The sequence below is a fragment of the Notolabrus celidotus genome, chromosome 5 (genome assembly GCF_009762535.1).
Source record: "Notolabrus celidotus isolate fNotCel1 chromosome 5, fNotCel1.pri, whole genome shotgun sequence".
In the NCBI taxonomy this organism is placed as follows: Eukaryota; Metazoa; Chordata; class Actinopteri; order Labriformes; family Labridae; genus Notolabrus; species Notolabrus celidotus.
In genome coordinates, this window is record NC_048276.1 from 10,956,137 (window position 1) to 10,977,468 (window position 21,332).

The 21,332-nt window shown below is 47.1% G+C and overlaps 4 protein-coding genes and 16 non-coding genes across 32 annotated transcripts in view; 1 reads left to right on the top strand and 19 right to left on the bottom strand.

Annotated features, from left to right (window-relative positions):
* LOC117813017 (cilia- and flagella-associated protein 54-like) overlaps nt 1-21,332 on the top strand; it is a 94,802-nt gene that overhangs the window by 66,314 nt on the left and 7,156 nt on the right. The window lies entirely within an intron of this gene.
* On the bottom strand, nt 187-258 carry trnah-gug. The gene has a single exon. It is a non-coding gene; the product is annotated as a tRNA-His (tRNA).
* trnar-acg lies at nt 605-677 on the bottom strand. Its single transcript has one exon. It is a non-coding gene; the product is annotated as a tRNA-Arg (tRNA).
* On the bottom strand, nt 905-976 carry trnah-gug. Its single transcript has one exon. It is a non-coding gene; the product is annotated as a tRNA-His (tRNA).
* Nucleotides 1,323-1,395, bottom strand: trnar-acg. Its single transcript has one exon. It is a non-coding gene; the product is annotated as a tRNA-Arg (tRNA).
* On the bottom strand, nt 1,623-1,694 carry trnah-gug. Its single transcript has one exon. It is a non-coding gene; the product is annotated as a tRNA-His (tRNA).
* On the bottom strand, nt 2,043-2,115 carry trnar-acg. The gene has a single exon. It is a non-coding gene; the product is annotated as a tRNA-Arg (tRNA).
* On the bottom strand, nt 2,337-2,408 carry trnah-gug. The gene has a single exon. It is a non-coding gene; the product is annotated as a tRNA-His (tRNA).
* Nucleotides 3,274-4,880, bottom strand: LOC117813021. Of its 2 annotated transcripts, none has more exons than XM_034684061.1 (2): nt 4,663-4,880; nt 3,274-4,432 (listed from the first exon to the last, which is right to left on the bottom strand). In XM_034684061.1, the coding sequence occupies exons 1-2, from the start codon at nt 4,773-4,775 to the stop codon at nt 3,805-3,807; spliced, it is 741 nt and encodes a 246-aa protein (XP_034539952.1). In that variant the 5' UTR covers nt 4,776-4,880; the 3' UTR covers nt 3,274-3,804. The 2 variants fall into 2 exon arrangements, with proteins under 2 accessions (XP_034539952.1, XP_034539951.1); XM_034684060.1 differs by having other exon boundaries at nt 3,302-4,438.
* LOC117813019 lies at nt 5,525-8,288 on the bottom strand. Of its 2 annotated transcripts, XM_034684059.1 has the most exons (4): nt 8,181-8,288; nt 6,393-7,984; nt 6,099-6,305; nt 5,525-5,980 (listed from the first exon to the last, which is right to left on the bottom strand). In XM_034684059.1, exons 2-4 carry the CDS (start codon nt 6,574-6,576, stop codon nt 5,550-5,552), a joined length of 822 nt encoding a protein of 273 aa, XP_034539950.1. In that variant the 5' UTR covers nt 6,577-7,984; nt 8,181-8,288; the 3' UTR covers nt 5,525-5,549. The 2 variants fall into 2 exon arrangements, with proteins under 2 accessions (XP_034539950.1, XP_034539949.1); XM_034684058.1 differs by lacking the exons at nt 5,525-5,980; nt 6,099-6,305 and having other exon boundaries at nt 6,576-7,984.
* Nucleotides 11,548-11,619, bottom strand: trnah-gug. The gene has a single exon. It is a non-coding gene; the product is annotated as a tRNA-His (tRNA).
* Nucleotides 11,968-12,040, bottom strand: trnar-acg. Its single transcript has one exon. It is a non-coding gene; the product is annotated as a tRNA-Arg (tRNA).
* On the bottom strand, nt 12,262-12,333 carry trnah-gug. Its single transcript has one exon. It is a non-coding gene; the product is annotated as a tRNA-His (tRNA).
* Nucleotides 12,682-12,754, bottom strand: trnar-acg. The gene has a single exon. It is a non-coding gene; the product is annotated as a tRNA-Arg (tRNA).
* On the bottom strand, nt 12,976-13,047 carry trnah-gug. Its single transcript has one exon. It is a non-coding gene; the product is annotated as a tRNA-His (tRNA).
* On the bottom strand, nt 13,396-13,468 carry trnar-acg. Its single transcript has one exon. It is a non-coding gene; the product is annotated as a tRNA-Arg (tRNA).
* trnah-gug lies at nt 13,690-13,761 on the bottom strand. Its single transcript has one exon. It is a non-coding gene; the product is annotated as a tRNA-His (tRNA).
* Nucleotides 14,110-14,182, bottom strand: trnar-acg. The gene has a single exon. It is a non-coding gene; the product is annotated as a tRNA-Arg (tRNA).
* Nucleotides 14,404-14,475, bottom strand: trnah-gug. Its single transcript has one exon. It is a non-coding gene; the product is annotated as a tRNA-His (tRNA).
* Nucleotides 15,425-20,360, bottom strand: LOC117813018. Of its 2 annotated transcripts, none has more exons than XM_034684057.1 (8): nt 20,253-20,360; nt 18,464-20,056; nt 18,170-18,376; nt 17,695-18,051; nt 17,539-17,588; nt 17,163-17,416; nt 16,734-16,979; nt 15,425-16,498 (listed from the first exon to the last, which is right to left on the bottom strand). In XM_034684057.1, exons 2-8 carry the CDS (start codon nt 19,836-19,838, stop codon nt 15,871-15,873), a joined length of 3,117 nt encoding a protein of 1,038 aa, XP_034539948.1. In that variant the 5' UTR covers nt 19,839-20,056; nt 20,253-20,360; the 3' UTR covers nt 15,425-15,870. The 2 variants fall into 2 exon arrangements, with proteins under 2 accessions (XP_034539948.1, XP_034539947.1); XM_034684056.1 differs by having other exon boundaries at nt 15,426-16,504.

Genomic DNA, 21,332 nt, shown 5'->3' on the forward strand with positions numbered 1-21,332 from the left:
CAAAGGCAATGGGCTGGCAGTCGGAGAGCAGTGTGGAAGAGGCCACTGAGATGACTGGGTGAGAGAGACATCCAAGGTGACAAGAGGGAAATTTTGCCTGAGCTCTCCATTTGAAATTGTGATGAGCAAAGGAGAGGCTGGCATGCACAAGATCGATCACATTAAAGTAGTTCAGCTCAGCACTTTTGCCGTGACCCGGATTCGAACCGGGGTTGCTGCGACCACAACGCAGAGTACTAACCACTATACGATCACGGCCACATGGCTCAGTCACAAACCTTCTTCTTGGCATAGAGGAGTTTGAGTCCTGAACAGGAATCATCTTGCCTTTAGTGTCTCAGAATGGTTCCTCAGCCCAGGGGCAAAAGTCAGTCGCAGAGCTGTTTTCAAATTTGTTTTCTTTTCTTTCCTGCTTCCAGCAATGCTGTGTTTGTGCTTCCAGGACAAAAGTGGTTCTCAGAGAAGGATGGCTGGCAGGTGATACAAGGGAAGTTTCCCCATAGCTGTGTCTGACTGATACAGCAGGGTTAAGTGAGCTCCTTTCAGTTGTAGCGGAGAAATCGGAGGACAGAGGAACATGTGATTTACAGGTTAAAATGTGCCACGAGCTAGCCAGGAGTCGAACCTAGAATCTTCTGATCCGTAGTCAGACGCGTTATCCATTGCGCCACTAGCCCCGCCCCTGTATGTGATTGCCCTGACTCGCACGCCACTTATACAAAGGCAATGGGCTGGCAGTCGGAGAGCAGTGTGGAAGAGGCCACTGAGATGACTGGGTGAGAGAGACATCCAAGGTGACAAGAGGGAAATTTTGCCTGAGCTCTCCACTTGAAATTGTGATGAGCAAAGGAGAGGCTGGCATGCACAAGAGCATTCACATTAAAGTAGTTCAGCTCAGCACTTTTGCCGTGACCCGGATTCGAACCGGGGTTGCTGCGACCACAACGCAGAGTACTAACCACTATACGATCACGGCCACATGGCTCAGCCACAAACCTTCTTCTTGGCATAGAGGAGTTTGAGTCCTGAACAGGAATCATCTTGCCATTAGTGTCGCAGATGGGTTCCTCAGTGACCAGGGGCAGAAGTCAGTCGCAGAGCTGTTTTCAAATTCTTTTTCTTTCTTTCGGTTTCCAGCACTGCTGTGTTTGTGCTTCCAGGACAAAAGTGGTTCTCAGAGAAGGATGGCTGGCAGGTGATACAAGGGAAGTTTCCCCATAGCTGTGTCTGACTGATACAGCAGGGTTAAGTGAGCTCCTTTCAGTTGTAGCGGAGAAATCGGAGGACAGATGAACATGTGATTTACAGGTTAAAATGTGCCACAAGCTAGCCAGGAGTCGAACCTAGAATCTTCTGATCCGTAGTCAGACGCGTTATCCATTGCGCCACTAGCCCCGCCCCTGTATGTGATTACCCTGACTCGCACGCCACTTATACAAAGGCAATGGGCTGGCAGTCGGAGAGCAGTGTGGAAGAGGCCACTGAGATGACTGGGTGAGAGAGACATCCAAGGTGACAAGAGGGAAATTTTGCCTGAGCTCTCCATTTGAAATTGTGATGAGCAAAGGAGAGGCTGGCATGCACAAGATCGATCAAATTAAAGTAGTTCAGCTCAGCACTTTTGCCGTGACCCGGATTCGAACCGGGGTTGCTGCGACCACAACGCAGAGTACTAACCACTATACGATCACGGCCACATGGCTCAGTCACAAACCTTCTTCTTGGCATAGAGGAGTTTGAGTCCTGAACAGGAATCATCTTGCCTTTAGTGTCTCAGATGGGTTCCTCAGCCCAGGGGCAAAAGTCAGTCGCAGAGCTGTTTTCAAATTTGTTTTTCTTTTCTTTTCCTGCTTCCAGCAATGCTGTGTTTGTGCTTCCAGGACAAAAGTGGTTCTCAGAGAAGGATGGCTGGCAGGTGATACAAGGGAAGTTTCCCCATAGCTGTGTCTGACTGATACAGCAGGGTTAAGTGAGCTCCTTTCAGTTGTAGCGGAGAAATCGGAGGACAGAGGAACATGTGATTTACAGGTTAAAATGTGCCACGAGCTAGCCAGGAGTCGAACCTAGAATCTTCTGATCCGTAGTCAGACGCGTTATCCATTGCGCCACTAGCCCCGCCCCTGTATGTGATTACCCTGACTCGCACGCCACAAAGGCAATGGGCTGGCAGTCGGAGAGCAGTGTGGAAGAGGCCACTGAGATGACTGGGTGAGAGAGACATCCAAGGTGACAAGAGGGAAATTTTGCCTGAGCTCTCCACTTGAAATTGGGATGAGCAAAGGAGAGGCTGGCATGCACAAGAGCGATCACATTAAAGTAGTTTAGCTCAGCACTTTTGCCGTGACCCGGATTCGAACCGGGGTTGCTGCGACCACAACGCAGAGTACTAACCACTATACAATCACGGCCACATGGCTCAGCCACAAACCTTCTTCTTGGCATAGAGGAGTTTGAGTCCTGAACAGGAATCATCTTGCCTTTAGTGTCTCAGATGGGTTCCTCAGTGACCAAGGGCAGAAGTCAGTCGCAGAGCTGTTTTCAAATTATTTTTCTTTTTCTTTCGGTTTCCAGCACTGCTGTGTTTGTGCTTCCAGGACAAAAGTGGTTCTCAGAGAAGGATGGCTGGCAGGTGATACAAGGGAAGTTTCCCCATAGCTGTGTCTGACTGATACAGCAGGGTTCAGTGAGCTCCTTTCAGTTGTAGCGGAGAAATCGGAGGACAGATGAACATGTGATTTACAGGTTAAAATGTGCCACAAGCTAGCCAGGAGTCGAACCTAGAATCTTCTGATCCGTAGTCAGACGCGTTATCCATTGCGCCAAGGACTGCGCCCGTGCGTCTATCTATACTGTCAATAAATGCGCAACACAAACGTGAGATCGCGGGTTCGATCCCGGCTGTTTTCTGACGCATACTATCATGTACGTCACATAAACCTGAGATCGCAGGTTCGATTCCCACCCCTTCCTGACTTATCTTCATGTAAGGCCTTCATGTAGAAGACTAAACAGACCAAAGACATGATTAATGTGAGGATAATTATTATTAATAAATATAGTCTGAGTTGTATTAAAGCTCTAACTTGTAGACATTAAAAGTTTCAGAATATTTCTGTGAAGGTGTAATTTAAATTATCAGAGAAAGGAGGAATGATGAATACTTAAAAAACAGATGATTTAAAAAACAGTTTTACTCACTTATAAACAACAGGAATATAACAGGAATATTTACAACAACATTATTAATAATACTTACATATACACACTTTTACACTGTTTAATGCTAAGCAAAAAGCAACAAAGTAATAATAATACACAACAAGCAACAATGTAAAAATAACAGTACTAATACACAACAACATTGATAATAATAATAATAGCAATATTTACAACACTATGAATAATATATGAATTATAATAATATAACACAAAAGGCCTATTAAATCAAAACTAAAAACTATTTACAGGAAGAGAAAAAAAATGACATCATATTACAATACTGCCCAGTAATAATGATAAGTCTCTTTAACTCCAACTTTCTGCAATACTTTTGGAAACAAACATTTTTTAAAGCATATTTGGCTGCAGGAGATTCACTCTTACTGTTAGAAAGTAATTTCAGCCACAACCATGCTGCAAGTTAGGACATCACAATTCTATTTAAATACAGTTTAAAAACCCTCCTGAGACAAAACAATGTTTATGTGCAGTTATTCACAGGGAAACTGACACATAGTTAGGACCGTCAACTTCTTTACCGTCAAACAAAGTTTTCTTGATCTGAAATCTGAGGTGTCTAATTTACTAAGAGGCTGGAGGGTCGTTTTGGCTCTTTTTCTTTTTCCCGTAACCTCGCTTCTCCAGCTCAGTCCTCCATTCTTGGTACGACTGTGTCTCCGTCTCTTGACAGTACCAATTCCCGAAATACTGCAGGTGCGAGGGTGGCTTCCTTTCTTTTGTGCACTTTCTGCAAAGGACCACATCTGTCTTCTTGACGTACTTCCTCGTGACCGTCCCAGTGAGATCCTGCGCTTGCTTTCTCTTACGATACTGTTGTGTCGTGTAGGGTACATCTTGGCTTGGTGGTGGGGGTGGTGACAGGACTGAAGGTGATTGGAGGTTTAAAAACATCATCTGCGATGTTCCAGGCACAGACGGAAGTATAAAGGGGAGGGGGACAGGTGGTGCTGGTGTAATGAGAGGGAGGGTCAGTCCTTGGGAGATGGTTTGGGGTTGCAGTCTCCCCTTAAGCTTTGCCTCCCCAGCAGTGTTTGGGGGAAGGACAAACAGGTGTGGCTCAGCCAAAGTGCCAGAGTGCAGGGCTGGCACTTTTTGCATGGCGACAGGAAGTTTGTCAGGCCCAGCCATGGGTGCATTTGAAGCAGAGATGCCCTGCTTCAAAATGTCCTGCTCCTGTGACCTGCAACGCTTGCTGTACCTGGGGAAACACAAAAACAATATTCAAAACATGGTGATTATTTGCTATCTGATCATAACTATGATGCAGCAGCATGACAACTGTGTCCTGTATTATAGCTTTTTGAAAATGACTATTTCATTCAGATCTACATTCCATTTGCTGAGCGAGCCATCGTTATGAAAACTGATTGCTGCTGCTCCAAATATTTAAAGTGTGTAAATGAGGCATGCACATTTACTCACCATTGTGTGACTGTGGCAGCATTTACTTCAGGGAGCTGAATTGTGGTTTGACTCATCACCCTGGAATTGGTGATGATGCACTCCCTGATGTTTTTGTAAGAACGAGCCACCATCGTGAATCTAGACACTCTCACTCCTTCACAGCGCACAGCACCCTGGTACAATCCGCAGAGTCTCGTGAAGACTGCCTCCACCACTCTGTTGCAGTCCGGCCACTGTGCAGGGACTATGAGCTCCGATGAAACACCTGAAAATAACAACAGTATACATTGAATTAATATAAGATGGTCTTCAATGTGATCCTTACCCTCTTTGTATTTTTACTGTTCAGTGCATTCTCTTCTTGCTTATGTTTTACTATGTGTTAAGAGATACATTTTTTATCAATCTTGCATAATTTAGTCCTCTGGACTTTTTTCATTCAACACACCTTTTGGTGCTCTCCACACCTGGTGCCACAATCTTTTTTGTGGCTCTGAATCGTCCTTTTTGTAAGGAGGCTTGATGACGGGCTTGATAGACTGTTTTTTTTTGTCATATTCCCCTAATGCCTGCCACAGGGTAATGACCTGGGCACACTCGTCTCCACTCAGAGCCAGGCGGTGGTCTTTGAGGCCAAGCAAAAAATCTGCAAGGTCCTGAACTGCTCCATACCCCTGGATATTGTCAGGTCCAACAGAATCCTAAAAAGAAAAGATTTTTTAGACCTTATGGTTGCAGGAATAAATACAGTAAAACATTTCAGAGCACTGCCAACATAAACCTGATTTTTTTGTAACTTTACATTTAAAAGAGTGATTCTTGCGTCATGTGAAGTGGAGTCGACTGGTGCTGAAGACACCGTTACCTGGTCCACTGGGGAGACATGAAAAAGTTAAACATTTAGCTTACATTTTTTCATTCTGTAGAGTAAGTGTGTCAACAACAACAGAAATCAAATAAATTCCATGGTAAGACTCACAGTCATCTGGCATCACTGAGGGCATCACTGGCATCAACTGAGCCGGGACAGAAGTGCTCTCAGGAGCTGGCCATGGTGCTGGAGGAATCACAGACACTGATGGGACAGAGCTGGTTGCTGGAGTTGGAGTAGGTGTCATCACTGGCACTGCTGAAGCTGATGCTTGTGAGGCGGAAGCAGGTGTTCGCTCTGTTTCAAAGGTGGGCACAGTGATGTCTTGAAACTCCTCAGCTTCAGCACAGTCTTCCTCCACCTCCAGAACCACATCAGCGGTCTCTGATTCCTCGATGGCCAACTTGTAGTCCTGGAGAACCTTCCCGGTTTGTTGGTAGAGGTATTCTACCCCAATAAGCTCTTCTTTAATACATAAAAAAAATGACCACAATTAGATAGCATATGAGAACATTATATAATGAATCAGTGGTGAAAAATAACTCGTAAACCTATAAAAAAAAAACACAACATCATGACGTACCAGTGTATTTTGTTGGTCCAACGTAGGGGACGATCTTTTTTCCCAGAACCTCCTCTGCAAGAACATTTGCAGCATGTCGGAGCAGGTGGCTGTAGGAATGCGGCTGCGGCTGCCCATCAGTGGTTGCTGCAACAGCCCGGTCCTCATTCCACCTTGCAAGGCCATCCAACAGATAGGCTTGGAAGAAGGTGTCACTTGCAAGCGTGCCTTCAAAACAAATTCAAAAATGTAAAGAAAAAAACACACAGACATAAAGCAACAACAAAGTCACTTCGGGAGAATTCATGCGTTTACCTGGGATGAATCTGTTCAGATGCAGGTGAAAAGACTCCAGCGACGTGGACCCTCTGGCACAGCGGTAAGTTGGCAGACGGTGCCCTCCCTTCACCAGGGTTCCTGTCTGCGTGTACAGCTGTATACCTGGAGGATCCTGGATGCATGCAACATGCTTCCTCTGGGACTTCCAGATCTCCTGCATCCGAGCCGAGTTGATAAGAGGCACTCCCAGTGTGTCTCGACCAGCATCTCCGTCAAAGGCCTGGATGTGGTTTTCGATCAGAACCTGAGTCTCCCTCGTCCCACGTGTTGCTCTTCTGCAATGTAGGCTAGCTCGCTTCTGCTGATGCGACGCATCACATCGGCCTCCGATGGTCTCCTTCGGTCAGCTTCCATCTCTGCCTGCTTTGCCAGCTTCAGGGCCTTGAGGTCATCCTCGTCCCACATAAAAATACAGTGGCTGAGGCGACTCATGAAGGTTGCATACAGCTGATGGGAATCTGTTGTGCAACCCACAGCTATCCTCCGCATGAAGTGCCAGATGTCAAGCCGGATGGACATCTGCTCCCACTCTTCAAACTGCCTCCTCAGAAGAGTGTTGCCACAGCAGTCCCGGTCGACATACAGCACCTCAGGGGGTGCCACCCCAGCCACTCTGTATCTTTTAACGAGACCCTCGATCATTGGCCCGAGACCAAAACCCTCACTGGCAGTCAGGACGGAAATGACCACCTGCCCGTACTCATTTCCGACATTGGTTGCCCAGGTACAGGTACCGTAGCTAGATCCCGCAAGCTTCCGGGCTACCTTTTTGGTGGAATCCATTTTCAGGATTCGGCCATATTGAGAGGTGATGGATGCCTTTATCTCCTCGAGCCTTTGCAGGACATCCTGAGCATATACCTGCATCAGCCATCTGTGTTTGGGGACAACAGGCATCGGAGGTGCTTCTTCAAATGTCAGAGGCAGGATCAGGCCTGATTTCACAGCGCTGGCCATCCCCTTGCAGTCTGTGAGGTATTGCACAGTTTTCTGCAACCACAACTCAGCGTGACGCTCTCTCAGTTTCCGCTGGACCTGGCTGCTGCTGTTTCCCAGCCCTCTCTGACGCATCAAGGTCGCCACCTCCATGTCGCAAGCCAGTTTTGAAGTCAAAATGCACGGAAATTGCACTCTATGACCAATGTCCAGCTGGGAGACGATGCCATGGCTCCAGCTGATCACTTTTCTTTTGCATGTTTTACATGCCAGGTACTCAGATGCCATAAAATACACACTGCCCACTCCCACCACCTGCCTGATCTTCTGGTGCAAGCCGGCCGAGGTCAAAGGTTGTCTGGAGCAGTCTGCATGCGGACAGGTGAGCTTTACTTGCCACAGCTTGCGCGGCATCCAGAGAAGAAGTGGGTGACCAAAGTAATTCTCCAGTGGGGGAGAATTACTTATCTTCAGAGGGACCTGTGGAGGATACCACCAAAGCTTATCCACTCTGGAAAAGTCAAGCTCAGGATGCCCCTGGGGTGTCCATTTGAAAAGGGCTTTGGATATCCACCTTTGGTCAGCTTCAGGTAACGTGTGAATCCAGCCAGCTGGAAGACAGACTCTTTGTGCTGGAAGTAAAAAGAAAAGAAAAGCAAAACAAATAAATAAATAAAAACACAAGTTAACATATTTCAATTCCAGCAAATTTGGCAGTGGTAACTATTATTGTCACAATTGAGGTAAACTAAAAGGAGGAACCAGGTGCAGATTTTAAAATTGAAATGATTAAATAACAAAAACTGAGATAGACAAACTAAAACTTACTTTAACAAATCCACAGAAAAAAACCAAGAGGAATAAGAACACAGGAAAGACAAACAATGATCCAACAAGGGACAGGGAAAGAGAGGAACTAAATACACAGAGTAATCATCACAGGTGTGAACACAGGACACAGGTGAAACTAATGAGGGTAATCACAAAAGGAGGGAAAAAACACAAGGGCATGACGTAAAACTAAAACTGGAGACACAACGATTCAGGACTACAAAATAAAACTGACAATTATATTGTCTGTGAAATAAAGGGTAAACTTACGTGCCACTTGTGCCTCCTCCCACCTAATTACCTCTGACAGCAATGTGCTGTCATCCAGTTCAGAGGACACATGTGGGTAGGCGAGGCTGGAAGAGGGACCAGCTGACACAGGCGGGTAGGCAAAGGCGGAAGAGGGACCAGCTGACACAGGCGGGTAGGCAAAGGCGGAAGAGGGACCAGCTGACACAGGTAAGCGGGCCAGGGTGGAGGAGGAGGGACCAGCTGACACAGGTAAGCGGGCCAGGGTGGAGGAGGAGGGACCAGCTGACACAGGTAAGGCGGGCCAGGTGGAGGAGGAGGGACCAGCTGACACAGGTAAGCGTGCCAGGCTGGAGGAGGGACCAGCTGACACAGGTAAGCGGGCCAGGGTGGAGGAGGGACCAGCTGACACAGGTAAGCGGGCCAGGGTGGAGGAGGAGGGACCAGCTGACACAGGTAAGTGGGCCAGGGTGGAGGAGGAGGGACCGGCTGACACAGGTAAGCGGGCCAGGGTGGAGGAGGAGGGACCAGATGACTCAGGTAAGCGGGCCAGGGTGGAGGAGGAGGGACCAGCTGACACAGGTAAGTGGGCCAGGCTGGAGGAGGGTGGGGTGGCTGCTTTGGACACAGTCCTTTTCACAAGAGTAGGTGATGGCCATGCAGGGGCTAAAAATAACAATGAAATAATGTAGAGATAATTTAGAATTATAAAGTTTATTTTGGACAGTGAGCCCAAGGGACCACTGGGTGGTGCCATTTCTTTATGTGGAAGGCCTGTGAGACATTTGAATTTGATTTATCTCACTCTGACTCTTAGACTAAACAGTGATGCTATATTACTGCTTATGAATTTGTTTATAGTTCCAAATATTTCCTTCAAATGCTTAACACAAATGAGCCTACACTAATTAATGTTTGCTTACAAGGTTTGTCTTTGAAGGGGGAAATCAGCCTTTTCACATGCTTGGTCAGGCTCTGCTGGTCAGGCAAGTTCCTCCTGACCAAAAGGGAGCGGAGAGAGGAGGTGGACGCTGGATGCTGGCTGGAAGGACCAGGCTGGATGGTGGGAACATGCTGAGCAGTGTGAGGGAGCTGGGTAGTGGCAGTGTGATGCACAGGAGGAGTGAGCTCAGAAGCTGCAGCATACTCACTGGTGTGACAGAGTTGGGTTGCAGGAGCAGGCTGAGTGGTGGTAGTGTGCTGGGTGGAGGCAGGTGGTTGGGGAGTTTTAGAGGCATATTGCTCTTCTTTCATGGCAATTGCAATATTGCCAGAGGGAAAGAGCTCCATGTACTCTCTAAAACACATTTTACTGTGGGCATGGTCCTGTGTGTCCTTACTTCCTCCTGTGGGGTCTCTCCTCATAGCTGCCACCAGGTAAGCAGCATACCCTAGGGCATTTTCGGCAACCCACCGGAAAGTTTGCCCACGAAACACACCGAACTGAATTTGAAAGAAACCCAGCAGGTGCTTTCTGTTCGCTGGATCGCCTTTGCTCTTAATTAATGCTTTTTTTGCATTAGTAACAACTAGCTCTGGAGACATCGGTTTAACCCATGGCTTTCCTTTATTGACAGCCTTGACATTTGCTGCTTCCAGTGAGTCAGTCAAGTTTAGACTGCCATCAGCGCGTCTCCTGAAGCGTGGTTCCATCTAAATTTGAAAAAAAAGAAGAAAAAAAAAAGTTCACTAACAGAGAAAGATAAGTATCAGAGCTGTGATTAAATGGATACAACATGTGGAAACGCATCATTATCATCATTATTATCCCCCCCCCCCCCCCCATAATTACTCCCAGTCTTATTCAACCACCACCACCCCCCTTTTGATGTTGATTTGATACTATGCTCTATGTACATTCTCTCAACAGGCTCAAAATCTAAGATAATATCCCACAAACACTCAGAGATGTTACAATGTCATTTAGCAGACGCTTTTATCCAAAGCGACGATACAGTACTTAAAGATAATGATACATGCTATCAAAAGCAATATGCCATTTAAACTTGACAAGTCTGGTCCTATCTATTACGTCGCAATTCAGTTGTTACTAGAAAGACTAAATGAAAAGGGGAAATAGGCAATCTCGGACCGTAGCGTTACTGTACCGCTACTGTACCGAGGTAGGAAGGCCCAGGACATTAGTGTTTGCCCCGTGAATGGGACTCAATGTTGGAAAGCGCGGAGATAAACTGACTTCGAGTAGCATCGATTGTTGGTGGAAAGTCTAAAAATCAATCGCAGGTAGCTATCTAGTCATTACCTGCCGGTGTCATCGGCATTACGAGACGGCAGGTTTGATCTCGTCTTTACCGCTGTCACCGTCATTAGGAAGCGGCACGGAGATTGCCATCGGCGGCACAGTTCCCCGGCACATCCGACGATAAAAGTGACTTCAAGTAGCATCGGTCATTAGTGTGAAAAGTCTCAAAATCAATCGCGATCGGGAAAGTAATTTCAGCTGTCATGTTATGCCGGGTTGGTGAACAGACAGGTAGCTACCTAGTCATTAACTGCTGTCACCGTCATTATGAGACGGCAGGTTATTCCTCCCATTGTATTGAATGACATTAGTGGACGGACTATAGCTAGCCAGAGAAAAATGTCGACTTACCTCAGAAATGCAGAAGAATAGGAAAATGCCGATTTCCGAAGTGACGTTCTGCCGGCTGACGATTGAATTCGAGGCGAGCTGCAATGTCGAGTAGAAGTCTTCACTGATTGGTCAATTCCTGGTAGCAACCGGGGCAAATCTTGGTAGCGATACGGGCGCTGATTGGCCATCGTCTCCAAATCTTGGTATATTCTTGGTAGCAGGGAGCAACGTGATTGGCTGTCACTACCAAGAATAAGCTCGATTTTCATGTGGCAGGGGGCGCCACTAGCCCCGCCCCTGTATGTGATTACCCTGACTCGCACGCCACTTATACAAAGGCAATGAGCTGGCAGTCGGAGAGCAGTGTGGAAGAGGCCACTGAGATGACTGGGTGAGAGAGACATCCAAGGTGACAAGAGGGAAATTTTGCCTGAGCTCTCCACTTGAAATTGTGATGAGCAAAGGAGAGGCTGGCATGCACAAGAGCATTCACATTAAAGTAGTTCAGCTCAGCACTTTTGCCGTGACCCGGATTCGAACCGGGGTTGCTGCGACCACAACGCAGAGTACTAACCACTATACGATCACGGCCACATGGCTCAGCCACAAACCTTCTTCTTGGCATAGAGGAGTTTGAGTCCTGAACAGGAATCATCTTGCCTTTAGTGTCTCAGATGGGTTCCTCAGTGACCAGGGGCAGAAGTCAGTCGCAGAGCTGTTTTCAAATTCTTTTTCTTTTTCTTTCGGTTTCCAGCACTGCTGTGTTTGTGCTTCCAGGACAAAAGTGGTTATCAGAGAAGGATGGCTGGCAGGTGATACAAGGGAAGTTTCCCCATAGCTGTGTCTGACTGATACAGCAGGGTTCAGTGAGCTCCTTTCAGTTGTAGCGTAGAAATCGGAGGACAGAGGAACATGTGATTTACAGGTTAAAATGTGTCACGAGCTAGCCAGGAGTCGAACCTAGAATCTTCTGATCCGTAGTCAGACGCGTTATCCATTGCGCCACTAGCCCCGCCCCTGTATGTGATTACCCTGACTCGCAGGCCACAAAGGCAATGGGCTGGCAGTCGGAGAGCAGTGTGGAAGAGGCCACTGAGATGACTGGGTGAGAGAGACATCCAAGGTGACAAGAGGGAAATTTTGCCTGAGCTCTCCACTTGAAATTGTGATGAGCAAAGGAGAGGCTGGCATGAACAAGAGCGATCACATTAAAGTAGTTTAGCTCAGCACTTTTGCCGTGACCCGGATTCGAACCGGGGTTGCTGCGACCACAACGCAGAGTACTAACCACTATACGATCACGGCCACATGGCTCAGCCACAAACCTTCTTCTTGGCATAGAGGAGTTTGAGTCCTGAACAGGAATCATCTTGCCTTTAGTGTCTCAGATGGGTTCCTCAGCCCAGGGGCAAAAGTCAGTCGCAGAGCTGTTTTCAAATTTGTTTTTCTTTTCTTTTCCTGCTTCCAGCAATGCTGTGTTTGTGCTTCCAGGACAAAAGTGGTTCTCAGAGAAGGATGGCTGGCAGGTGATACAAGGGAAGTTTCCCCATAGCTGTGTCTGACTGATACAGCAGGGTTAAGTGAGCTCCTTTCAGTTGTAGCGGAGAAATCGGAGGACAGAGGAACATGTGATTTACAGGTTAAAATGTGCCACGAGCTAGCCAGGAGTCGAACCTAGAATCTTCTGATCCGTAGTCAGACGCGTTATCCATTGCGCCACTAGCCCCGCCCCTGTATGTGATTACCCTGACTCGCACGCCACAAAGGCAATGGGCTGGCAGTCGGAGAGCAGTGTGGAAGAGGCCACTGAGATGACTGGGTGAGAGAGACATCCAAGGTGACAAGAGGGAAATTTTGCCTGAGCTCTCCACTTGAAATTGTGATGAGCAAAGGAGAGGCTGGCATGCACAAGAGCATTCACATTAAAGTAGTTCAGCTCAGCACTTTTGCCGTGACCCGGATTCGAACCGGGGTTGCTGCGGCCACAACGCAGAGTACTAACCACTATACGATCACGGCCACATGGCTCAGCCACAAACCTTCTTCTTGGCATAGAGGAGTTTGAGTCCTGAACAGGAATCATCTTGCCTTTAGTGTCTCAGATGGGTTCCTCAGCCCAGGGGCAAAAGTCAGTCGCAGAGCTGTTTTCAAATTTGTTTTTCTTTTCTTTTCCTGCTTCCAGCAATGCTGTGTTTGTGCTTCCAGGACAAAAGTGGTTCTCAGAGAAGGATGGCTGGCAGGTGATACAAGGGAAGTTTCCCCATAGCTGTGTCTGACTGATACAGCAGGGTTAAGTGAGCTCCTTTCAGTTGTAGCGGAGAAATCGGAGGACAGAGGAACATGTGATTTACAGGTTAAAATGTGCCACGAGCTAGCCAGGAGTCGAACCTAGAATCTTCTGATCCGTAGTCAGACGCGTTATCCATTGCGCCACTAGCCCCGCCCCTGTATGGGATTACCCTGACTCGCACGCCACAAAGGCAATGGGCTGGCAGTCGGAGAGCAGTGTGGAAGAGGCCACTGAGATGACTGGGTGAGAGAGACATCCAAGGTGACAAGAGGGAAATTTTGCCTGAGCTCTCCACTTGAAATTGTGATGAGCAAAGGAGAGGCTGGCATGCACAAGAGCGATCACATTAAAGTAGTTTAGCTCAGCACTTTTGCCGTGACCCGGATTCGAACCGGGGTTGCTGCGACCACAACGCAGAGTACTAACCACTATACGATCACGGCCACATGGCTCAGCCACAAACCTTCTTCTTGGCATAGAGGAGTTTGAGTCCTGAACAGGAATCATCTTGCCTTTAGTGTCTCAGATGGGTTCCTCAGTGACCAGGGGCAGAAGTCAGTCGCAGAGCTGTTTTCAAATTCTTTTTCTTTTTCTTTCGGTTTCCAGCACTGCTGTGTTTGTGCTTCCAGGACAAAAGTGGTTCTCAGAGAAGGATGGCTGGCAGGTGATACAAGGGAAGTTTCCCCATAGCTGTGTCTGACTGATACAGCAGGGTTCAGTGAGCTCCTTTCAGTTGTAGCGTAGAAATCGGAGGACAGAGGAACATGTGATTTACAGGTTAAAATGTGTCACGAGCTAGCCAGGAGTCGAACCTAGAATCTTCTGATCCGTAGTCAGACGCGTTATCCATTGCGCCACTAGCCCCGCCCCTGTATGTGATTACCCTGACTCGCACGCCACAAAGGCAATGGGCTGGCAGTCGGAGAGCAGTGTGGAAGAGGCCACTGAGATGACTGGGTGAGAGAGACATCCAAGGTGACAAGAGGGAAATTTTGCCTGAGCTCTCCACTTGAAATTGTGATGAGCAAAGGAGAGGCTGGCATGAACAAGAGCGATCACATTAAAGTAGTTTAGCTCAGCACTTTTGCCGTGACCCGGATTCGAACCGGGGTTGCTGCGACCACAACGCAGAGTACTAACCACTATACGATCACGGCCACATGGCTCAGCCACAAACCTTCTTCTTGGCATAGAGGAGTTTGAGTCCTGAACAGGAATCATCTTGCCTTTAGTGTCTCAGATGGGTTCCTCAGTGACCAAGGGCAGAAGTCAGTCGCAGAGCTGTTTTCAAATTCTTTTTCTTTTTCTTTCGGTTTCCAGCACTGCTGTGTTTGTGCTTCCAGGACAAAAGTGGTTATCAGAGAAGGATGGCTGGCAGGTGATACAAGGGAAGTTTCCCCATAGCTGTGTCTGACTGATACAGCAGGTTTTCAGTGAGCTCCTTTCAGTTGTAGCGTAGAAATCGGAGGACAGATGAACATGTGATTTACAGGTTAAAATGTGCCACGAGCTAGCCAGGAGTCGAACCTAGAATCTTCTGATCCGTAGTCAGACGCGTTATCCATTGCGCCAAGGACTGCGCCCGTGCGTCTATCTATACTGTCAATAAATGCGCAACACAAACGTGAGATCGCGGGTTCGATCCCGGCTGTTTTCTGACGCATACTATCATGTACGTCACATAAACCTGAGATCGCAGGTTCGATTCCCACCCCTTCCTGACTTATCTTCATGTAAGGCCTTCATGTATTAGACTAAACAGACCAAAGACATGATTAATGTGAGGATAATTATTATTAATAAATATAGTCTGAGTTGTATTAAAGCTCTAACTTGTAGACATTAAAAGTTTCAGAATATTTCTGTGAAGGTGTAATTTAAATTATCAGAGAAAGGAGGAATGATGAATACTTAAAAAACAGATGATTTAAAAAACAGTTTTACTCACTTATAAACAACAGGAATATAACAGGAATATTTACAACAACATTATTAATAATACTTACATATACACACTTTTACACTGTTTAATGCTAAGCAAAAAGCAACAAAGTAATAATAATACACAACAAGCAACAATGTAAAATAACAGTACTAATACACAACAACATTGATAATAATAATAATAGCAATATTTACAACACTATGAATAATATATGAATTATAATAATATAACACAAAAGGCCTATTAAATCAAAACTAAAAACTATTTACAGGAAGAGAAAAAAAATGACATCATATTACAATACTGCCCAGTAATAATGATAAGTCTCTTTAACTCCAACTTTCTGCAATACTTTTGGAAACAAACATTTTTTAAAGCATATTTGGCTGCAGGAGATTCACTCTTACTGTTAGAAAGTATTTCAGCCACAACCATGCTGCAAGTTAGGACATCACAATTCTATTTAAATACAGTTTAAAAACCCTCCTGAGACAAAACAATGTTTATGTGCAGTTATTCACAGGGAAACTGACACATAGTTAGGACCGTCAACTTCTTTACCGTCAAACAAAGTTTTCTTGATCTGAAATCTGAGGTGTCTAATTTACTAAGAGGCTGGAGGGTCGTTTTGGCTCTTTTTCTTTTTCCCGTAACCTCGCTTCTCCAGCTCAGTCCTCCATTCTTGGTACGACTGTGTCTCCGTCTCTTGACAGTACCAATTCCCGAAATACTGCAGGTGCGAGGGTGGCTTCCTTTCTTTTGTGCACTTTCTGCAAAGGACCACATCTGTCTTCTTGACGTACTTCCTCGTGACCGTCCCAGTGAGATCCTGCGCTTGCTTTCTCTTACGATACTGTTGTGTCGTGTAGGGTACATCTTGGCTTGGTGGTGGGGGTGGTGACAGGACTGAAGGTGATTGGAGGTTTAAAAACATCATCTGCGATGTTCCAGGCACAGACGGAAGTATAAAGGGGAGGGGGACAGGTGGAGCTGGTGTAATGAGAGGGAGGGTCAGTCCTTGGGAGATGGTTTGGGGTTGCAGTCTCCCCTTAAGCTTTGCCTCCCCAGCAGTGTTTGGGGGAAGGACAAACAGGTGTGGCTCAGCCAAAGTGCCAGAGTGCAGGGCTGGCACTTTTTGCATGGCGACAGGAAGTTTGTCAGGCCCAGCCATGGGTGCATTTGAAGCAGAGATGCCCTGCTTCAAAATGTCCTGCTCCTGTGACCTGCAACGCTTGCTGTACCTGGGGAAACACAAAAACAATATTCAAAACATGGTGATTATTTGCTATCTGATCTGATCATAACTATGATGCAGCAGCATGACAACTGTGTCCTGTATTATAGCTTTTTGAAAATGACTATTTCATTCAGATCTACATTCCATTTGCTGAGCGAGCCATCGTTATGAAAACTGATTGCTGCTGCTCCAAATATTTAAAGTGTGTAAATGAGGCATGCACATTTACTCACCATTGTGTGACTGTGGCAGCATTTACTTCAGGGAGCTGAATTGTGGTTTGACTCATCACCCTGGAATTGGTGATGATGCACTCCCTGATGTTTTTGTAAGAACGAGCCACCATCGTGAATCTAGACACTCTCACTCCTTCACAGCGCACAGCACCCTGGTACAATCCGCAGAGTCTCGTGAAGACTGCCTCCACCACTCTGTTGCAGTCCGGCCACTGTGCGGGACTATGAGCTCCGATGAAACACCTGAAAATAACAACAGTATACATTGAATTAATATAAGATGGTCTTCAATGTGATCCTTACCCTCTTTGTATTTTTACTGTTCAGTGCATTCTCTTCTTGCTTATGTTTTACTATGTGTTAAGAGATACATTTTTTATCAATCTTGCATAATTTAGTCCTCTGGACTTTTTTCATTCAACACACCTTTTGGTGCTCTCCACACCTGGTGCCACAATCTTTTTTGTGGCTCTGAATCGTCCTTTTTGTAAGGAGGCTTGATGACGGGCTTGATAGACTGTTTTTTTTTTGTCATATTCCCCTAATGCCTGCCACAGGGTAATGACCTGGGCACACTCGTCTCCACTCAGAGCCAGGCGGTGGTCTTTGAGGCCAAGCAAAAAATCTGCAAGGTCCTGAACTGCTCCATACCCCTGGATATTGTCAGGTCCAACAGAATCCTAAAAAGAAAAGATTTTTTAGACCTTATGGTTGCAGGAATAAATACAGTAAAACATTTCAGAGCACTGCCAACATAAACCTGATTTTTTTGTAACTTTACATTTAAAAGAGTGATTCTTACGTCATGTGAAGTGGAGTCGACTGGTGCTGAAGACACCGTTACCTGGTCCACTGGGGAGACATGAAAAAGTTAAACATTTAGCTTACATTTTTTCATTCTGTAGAGTAAGTGTGTCAACAACAACAGAAATCAAATAAATTCCATGGTAAGACTCACAGTCATCTGGCATCACTGAGGGCATCACTGGCATCAACTGAGCCGGGACAGAAGTGCTCTCAGGAGCTGGCCATGGTGCTGGAGGAATCACAGACACTGATGGGACAGAGCTGGTTGCTGGAGTTGGAGTAGGTGTCATCACTGGCACTGCTGAAGCTGATGCTTGTGAGGCGGAAGCAGGTGTTCGCTCTGTTTCAAAGGTGGGCACAGTGATGTCTTGAAACTCCTCAGCTTCAGCACAGTCTTCCTCCACCTCCAGAACCACATCAGCGGTCTCTGATTCCTCGATGGCCAACTTGTAGTCCTGGAGAACCTTCCCGGTTTGTTGGTAGAGGTATTCTACCCCAATAAGCTCTTCTTTAATACATAAAAAAAATGACCACAATTAGATAGCATATGAGAACATTATATAATGAATCAGTGGTGAAAAATAACTCGTAAACCTATAAAAAAAAAACACAACATCATGACGTACCAGTGTATTTTGTTGGTCCAACGTAGGGGACGATCTTTTTTCCCAGAACCTCCTCTGCAAGAACATTTGCAGCATGTCGGAGCAGGTGGCTGTAGGAATGCGGCTGCGGCTGCCCATCAGTGGTTGCTGCAACAGCCCGGTCCTCATTCCACCTTGCAAGGCCATCCAACAGATAGGCTTGGAAGAAGGTGTCACTTGCAAGCGTGCCTTCAAAACAAATTCAAAAATGTAAAGAAAAAAACACACAGACATAAAGCAACAACAAAGTCACTTCGGGAGAATTCATGCGTTTACCTGGGATGAATCTGTTCAGATGCAGGTGAAAAGACTCCAGCGACGTGGACCCTCTGGCACAGCGGTAAGTTGGCAGACGGTGCCCTCCCTTCACCAGGGTTCCTGTCTGCGTGTACAGCTGTATACCTGGAGGATCCTGGATGCATGCAACATGCTTCCTCTGGGACTTCCAGATCTCCTGCATCCGAGCCGAGTTGATAAGAGGCACTCCCAGTGTGTCTCGACCAGCATCTCCGTCAAAGGCCTGGATGTGGTTTTCGATCAGAACCTGAGTCTCCCTCGTCCCACGTGTTGCTCTTCTGCAATGTAGGGCTAGCTCGCTTCTGCTGATGCGACGCATCACATCGGCCTCCGATGGTCTCCTTCGGTCAGCTTCCATCTCTGCCTGCTTTGCCAGCTTCAGGGCCTTGAGGTCATCCTCGTCCCACATAAAAATACAGTGGCTGAGGCGACTCATGAAGGTTGCATACAGCTGATGGGAATCTGTTGTGCAACCCACAGCTATCCTCCGCATGAAGTGCCAGATGTCAAGCCGGATGGACATCTGCTCCCACTCTTCAAACTGCCTCCTCAGAAGAGTGTTGCCACAGCAGTCCCGGTCGACATACAGCACCTCAGGGGGTGCCACCCCAGCCACTCTGTATCTTTTAACGAGACCCTCGATCATTGGCCCGAGACCAAAACCCTCACTGGCAGTCAGGACGGAAATGACCACCTGCCCGTACTCATTTCCGACATTGGTTGCCCAGGTACAGGTACCGTAGCTAGATCCCGCAAGCTTCCGGGCTACCTTTTTGGTGGAATCCATTTTCAGGATTCGGCCATATTGAGAGGTGATGGATGCCTTTATCTCCTCGAGCCTTTGCAGGACATCCTGAGCATATACCTGCATCAGCCATCTGTGTTTGGGGACAACAGGCATCGGAGGTGCTTCTTCAAATGTCAGAGGCAGGATCAGGCCTGATTTCACAGCGCTGGCCATCCCCTTGCAGTCTGTGAGGTATTGCACAGTTTTCTGCAACCACAACTCAGCGTGACGCTCTCTCAGTTTCCGCTGGACCTGGCTGCTGCTGTTTCCCAGCCCTCTCTGACGCATCAAGGTCGCCACCTCCATGTCGCAAGCCAGTTTTGAAGTCAAAATGCACGGAAATTGCACTCTATGACCAATGTCCAGCTGGGAGACGATGCCATGGCTCCAGCTGATCACTTTTCTTTTGCATGTTTTACATGCCAGGTACTCAGATGCCATAAAATACACACTGCCCACTCCCACCACCTGCCTGATCTTCTGGTGCAAGCCGGCCGAGGTCAAAGGTTGTCTGGAGCAGTCTGCATGCGGACAGGTGAGCTTTACTTGCCACAGCTTGCGCGGCATCCAGAGAAGAAGTGGGTGACCAAAGTAATTCTCCAGTGGGGGAGAATTACTTATCTTCAGAGGGACCTGTGGAGGATACCACCAAAGCTTATCCACTCTGGAAAAGTCAAGCTCAGGATGCCCCTGGGGTGTCCATTTGAAAAGGGCTTTGGATATCCACCTTTGGTCAGCTTCAGGTAACGTGTGAATCCAGCCAGCTGGAAGACAGACTCTTTGTGCTGGAAGTAAAAAGAAAAGAAAAGCAAAACAAATAAATAAATAAAAACACAAGTTAACATATTTCAATTCCAGCAAATTTGGCAGTGGTAACTATTATTGTCACAATTGAGGTAAACTAAAAGGAGGAACCAGGTGCAGATTTTAAAATTGAAATGATTAAATAACAAAAACTGAGATAGACAAACTAAAACTTACTTTAACAAATCCACAGAAAAAAACCAAGAGGAATAAGAACACAGGAAAGACAAACAATGATCCAACAAGGGACAGGGAAAGAGAGGAACTAAATACACAGAGTAATCATCACAGGTGTGAACACAGGACACAGGTGAAACTAATGAGGGTAATCACAAAAGGAGGGAAAAAACACAAGGGCATGACGTAAAACTAAAACTGGAGACACAACGATTCAGGACTACAAAATAAAACTGACAATTATATTGTCTGTGAAATAAAGGGTAAACTTACGTGCCACTTGTGCCTCCTCCCACCTAATTACCTCTGACAGCAATGTGCTGTCATCCAGTTCAGAGGACACATGTGGGTAGGCGAGGCTGGAAGAGGGACCAGCTGACACAGGCGGGTAGGCAAAGGCGGAAGAGGGACCAGCTGACACAGGCGGGTAGGCAAAGGCGGAAGAGGGACCAGCTGACACAGGTAAGCGGGCCAGGGTGGAGGAGGAGGGACCAGCTGACACAGGTAAGCGGGCCAGGGTGGAGGAGGAGGGACCAGCTGACACAGGTAAGCGGGCCAGGGTGGAGGAGGAGGGACCAGCTGACACAGGTAAGCGTGCCAGGCTGGAGGAGGGACCAGCTGACACAGGTAAGCGGGCCAGGGTGGAGGAGGGACCAGCTGACACAGGTAAGCGGGCCAGGGTGGAGGAGGAGGGACCAGCTGACACAGGTAAGTGGGCCAGGGTGGAGGAGGAGGGACCAGCTGACACAGGTAAGTGGGCCAGGGTGGAGGAGGAGGGACCAGATGACTCAGGTAAGCGGGCCAGGGTGGAGGAGGAGGGACCAGCTGACACAGGTAAGTGGGCCAGGCTGGAGGAGGGTGGGGTGGCTGCTTTGGACACAGTCCTTTTCACAAGAGTAGGTGATGGCCATGCAGGGGCTAAAAATAACAATGAAATAGGACTAACAAGTTAACATCACAATAATGTAGAGATAATTTAGAATTATAAAGTTTATTTTGGACAGTGAGCCCAAGGGACCACTGGGTGGTGCCATTTCTTTATGTGGAAGGCCTGTGAGACATTTGAATTTGATTTATCTC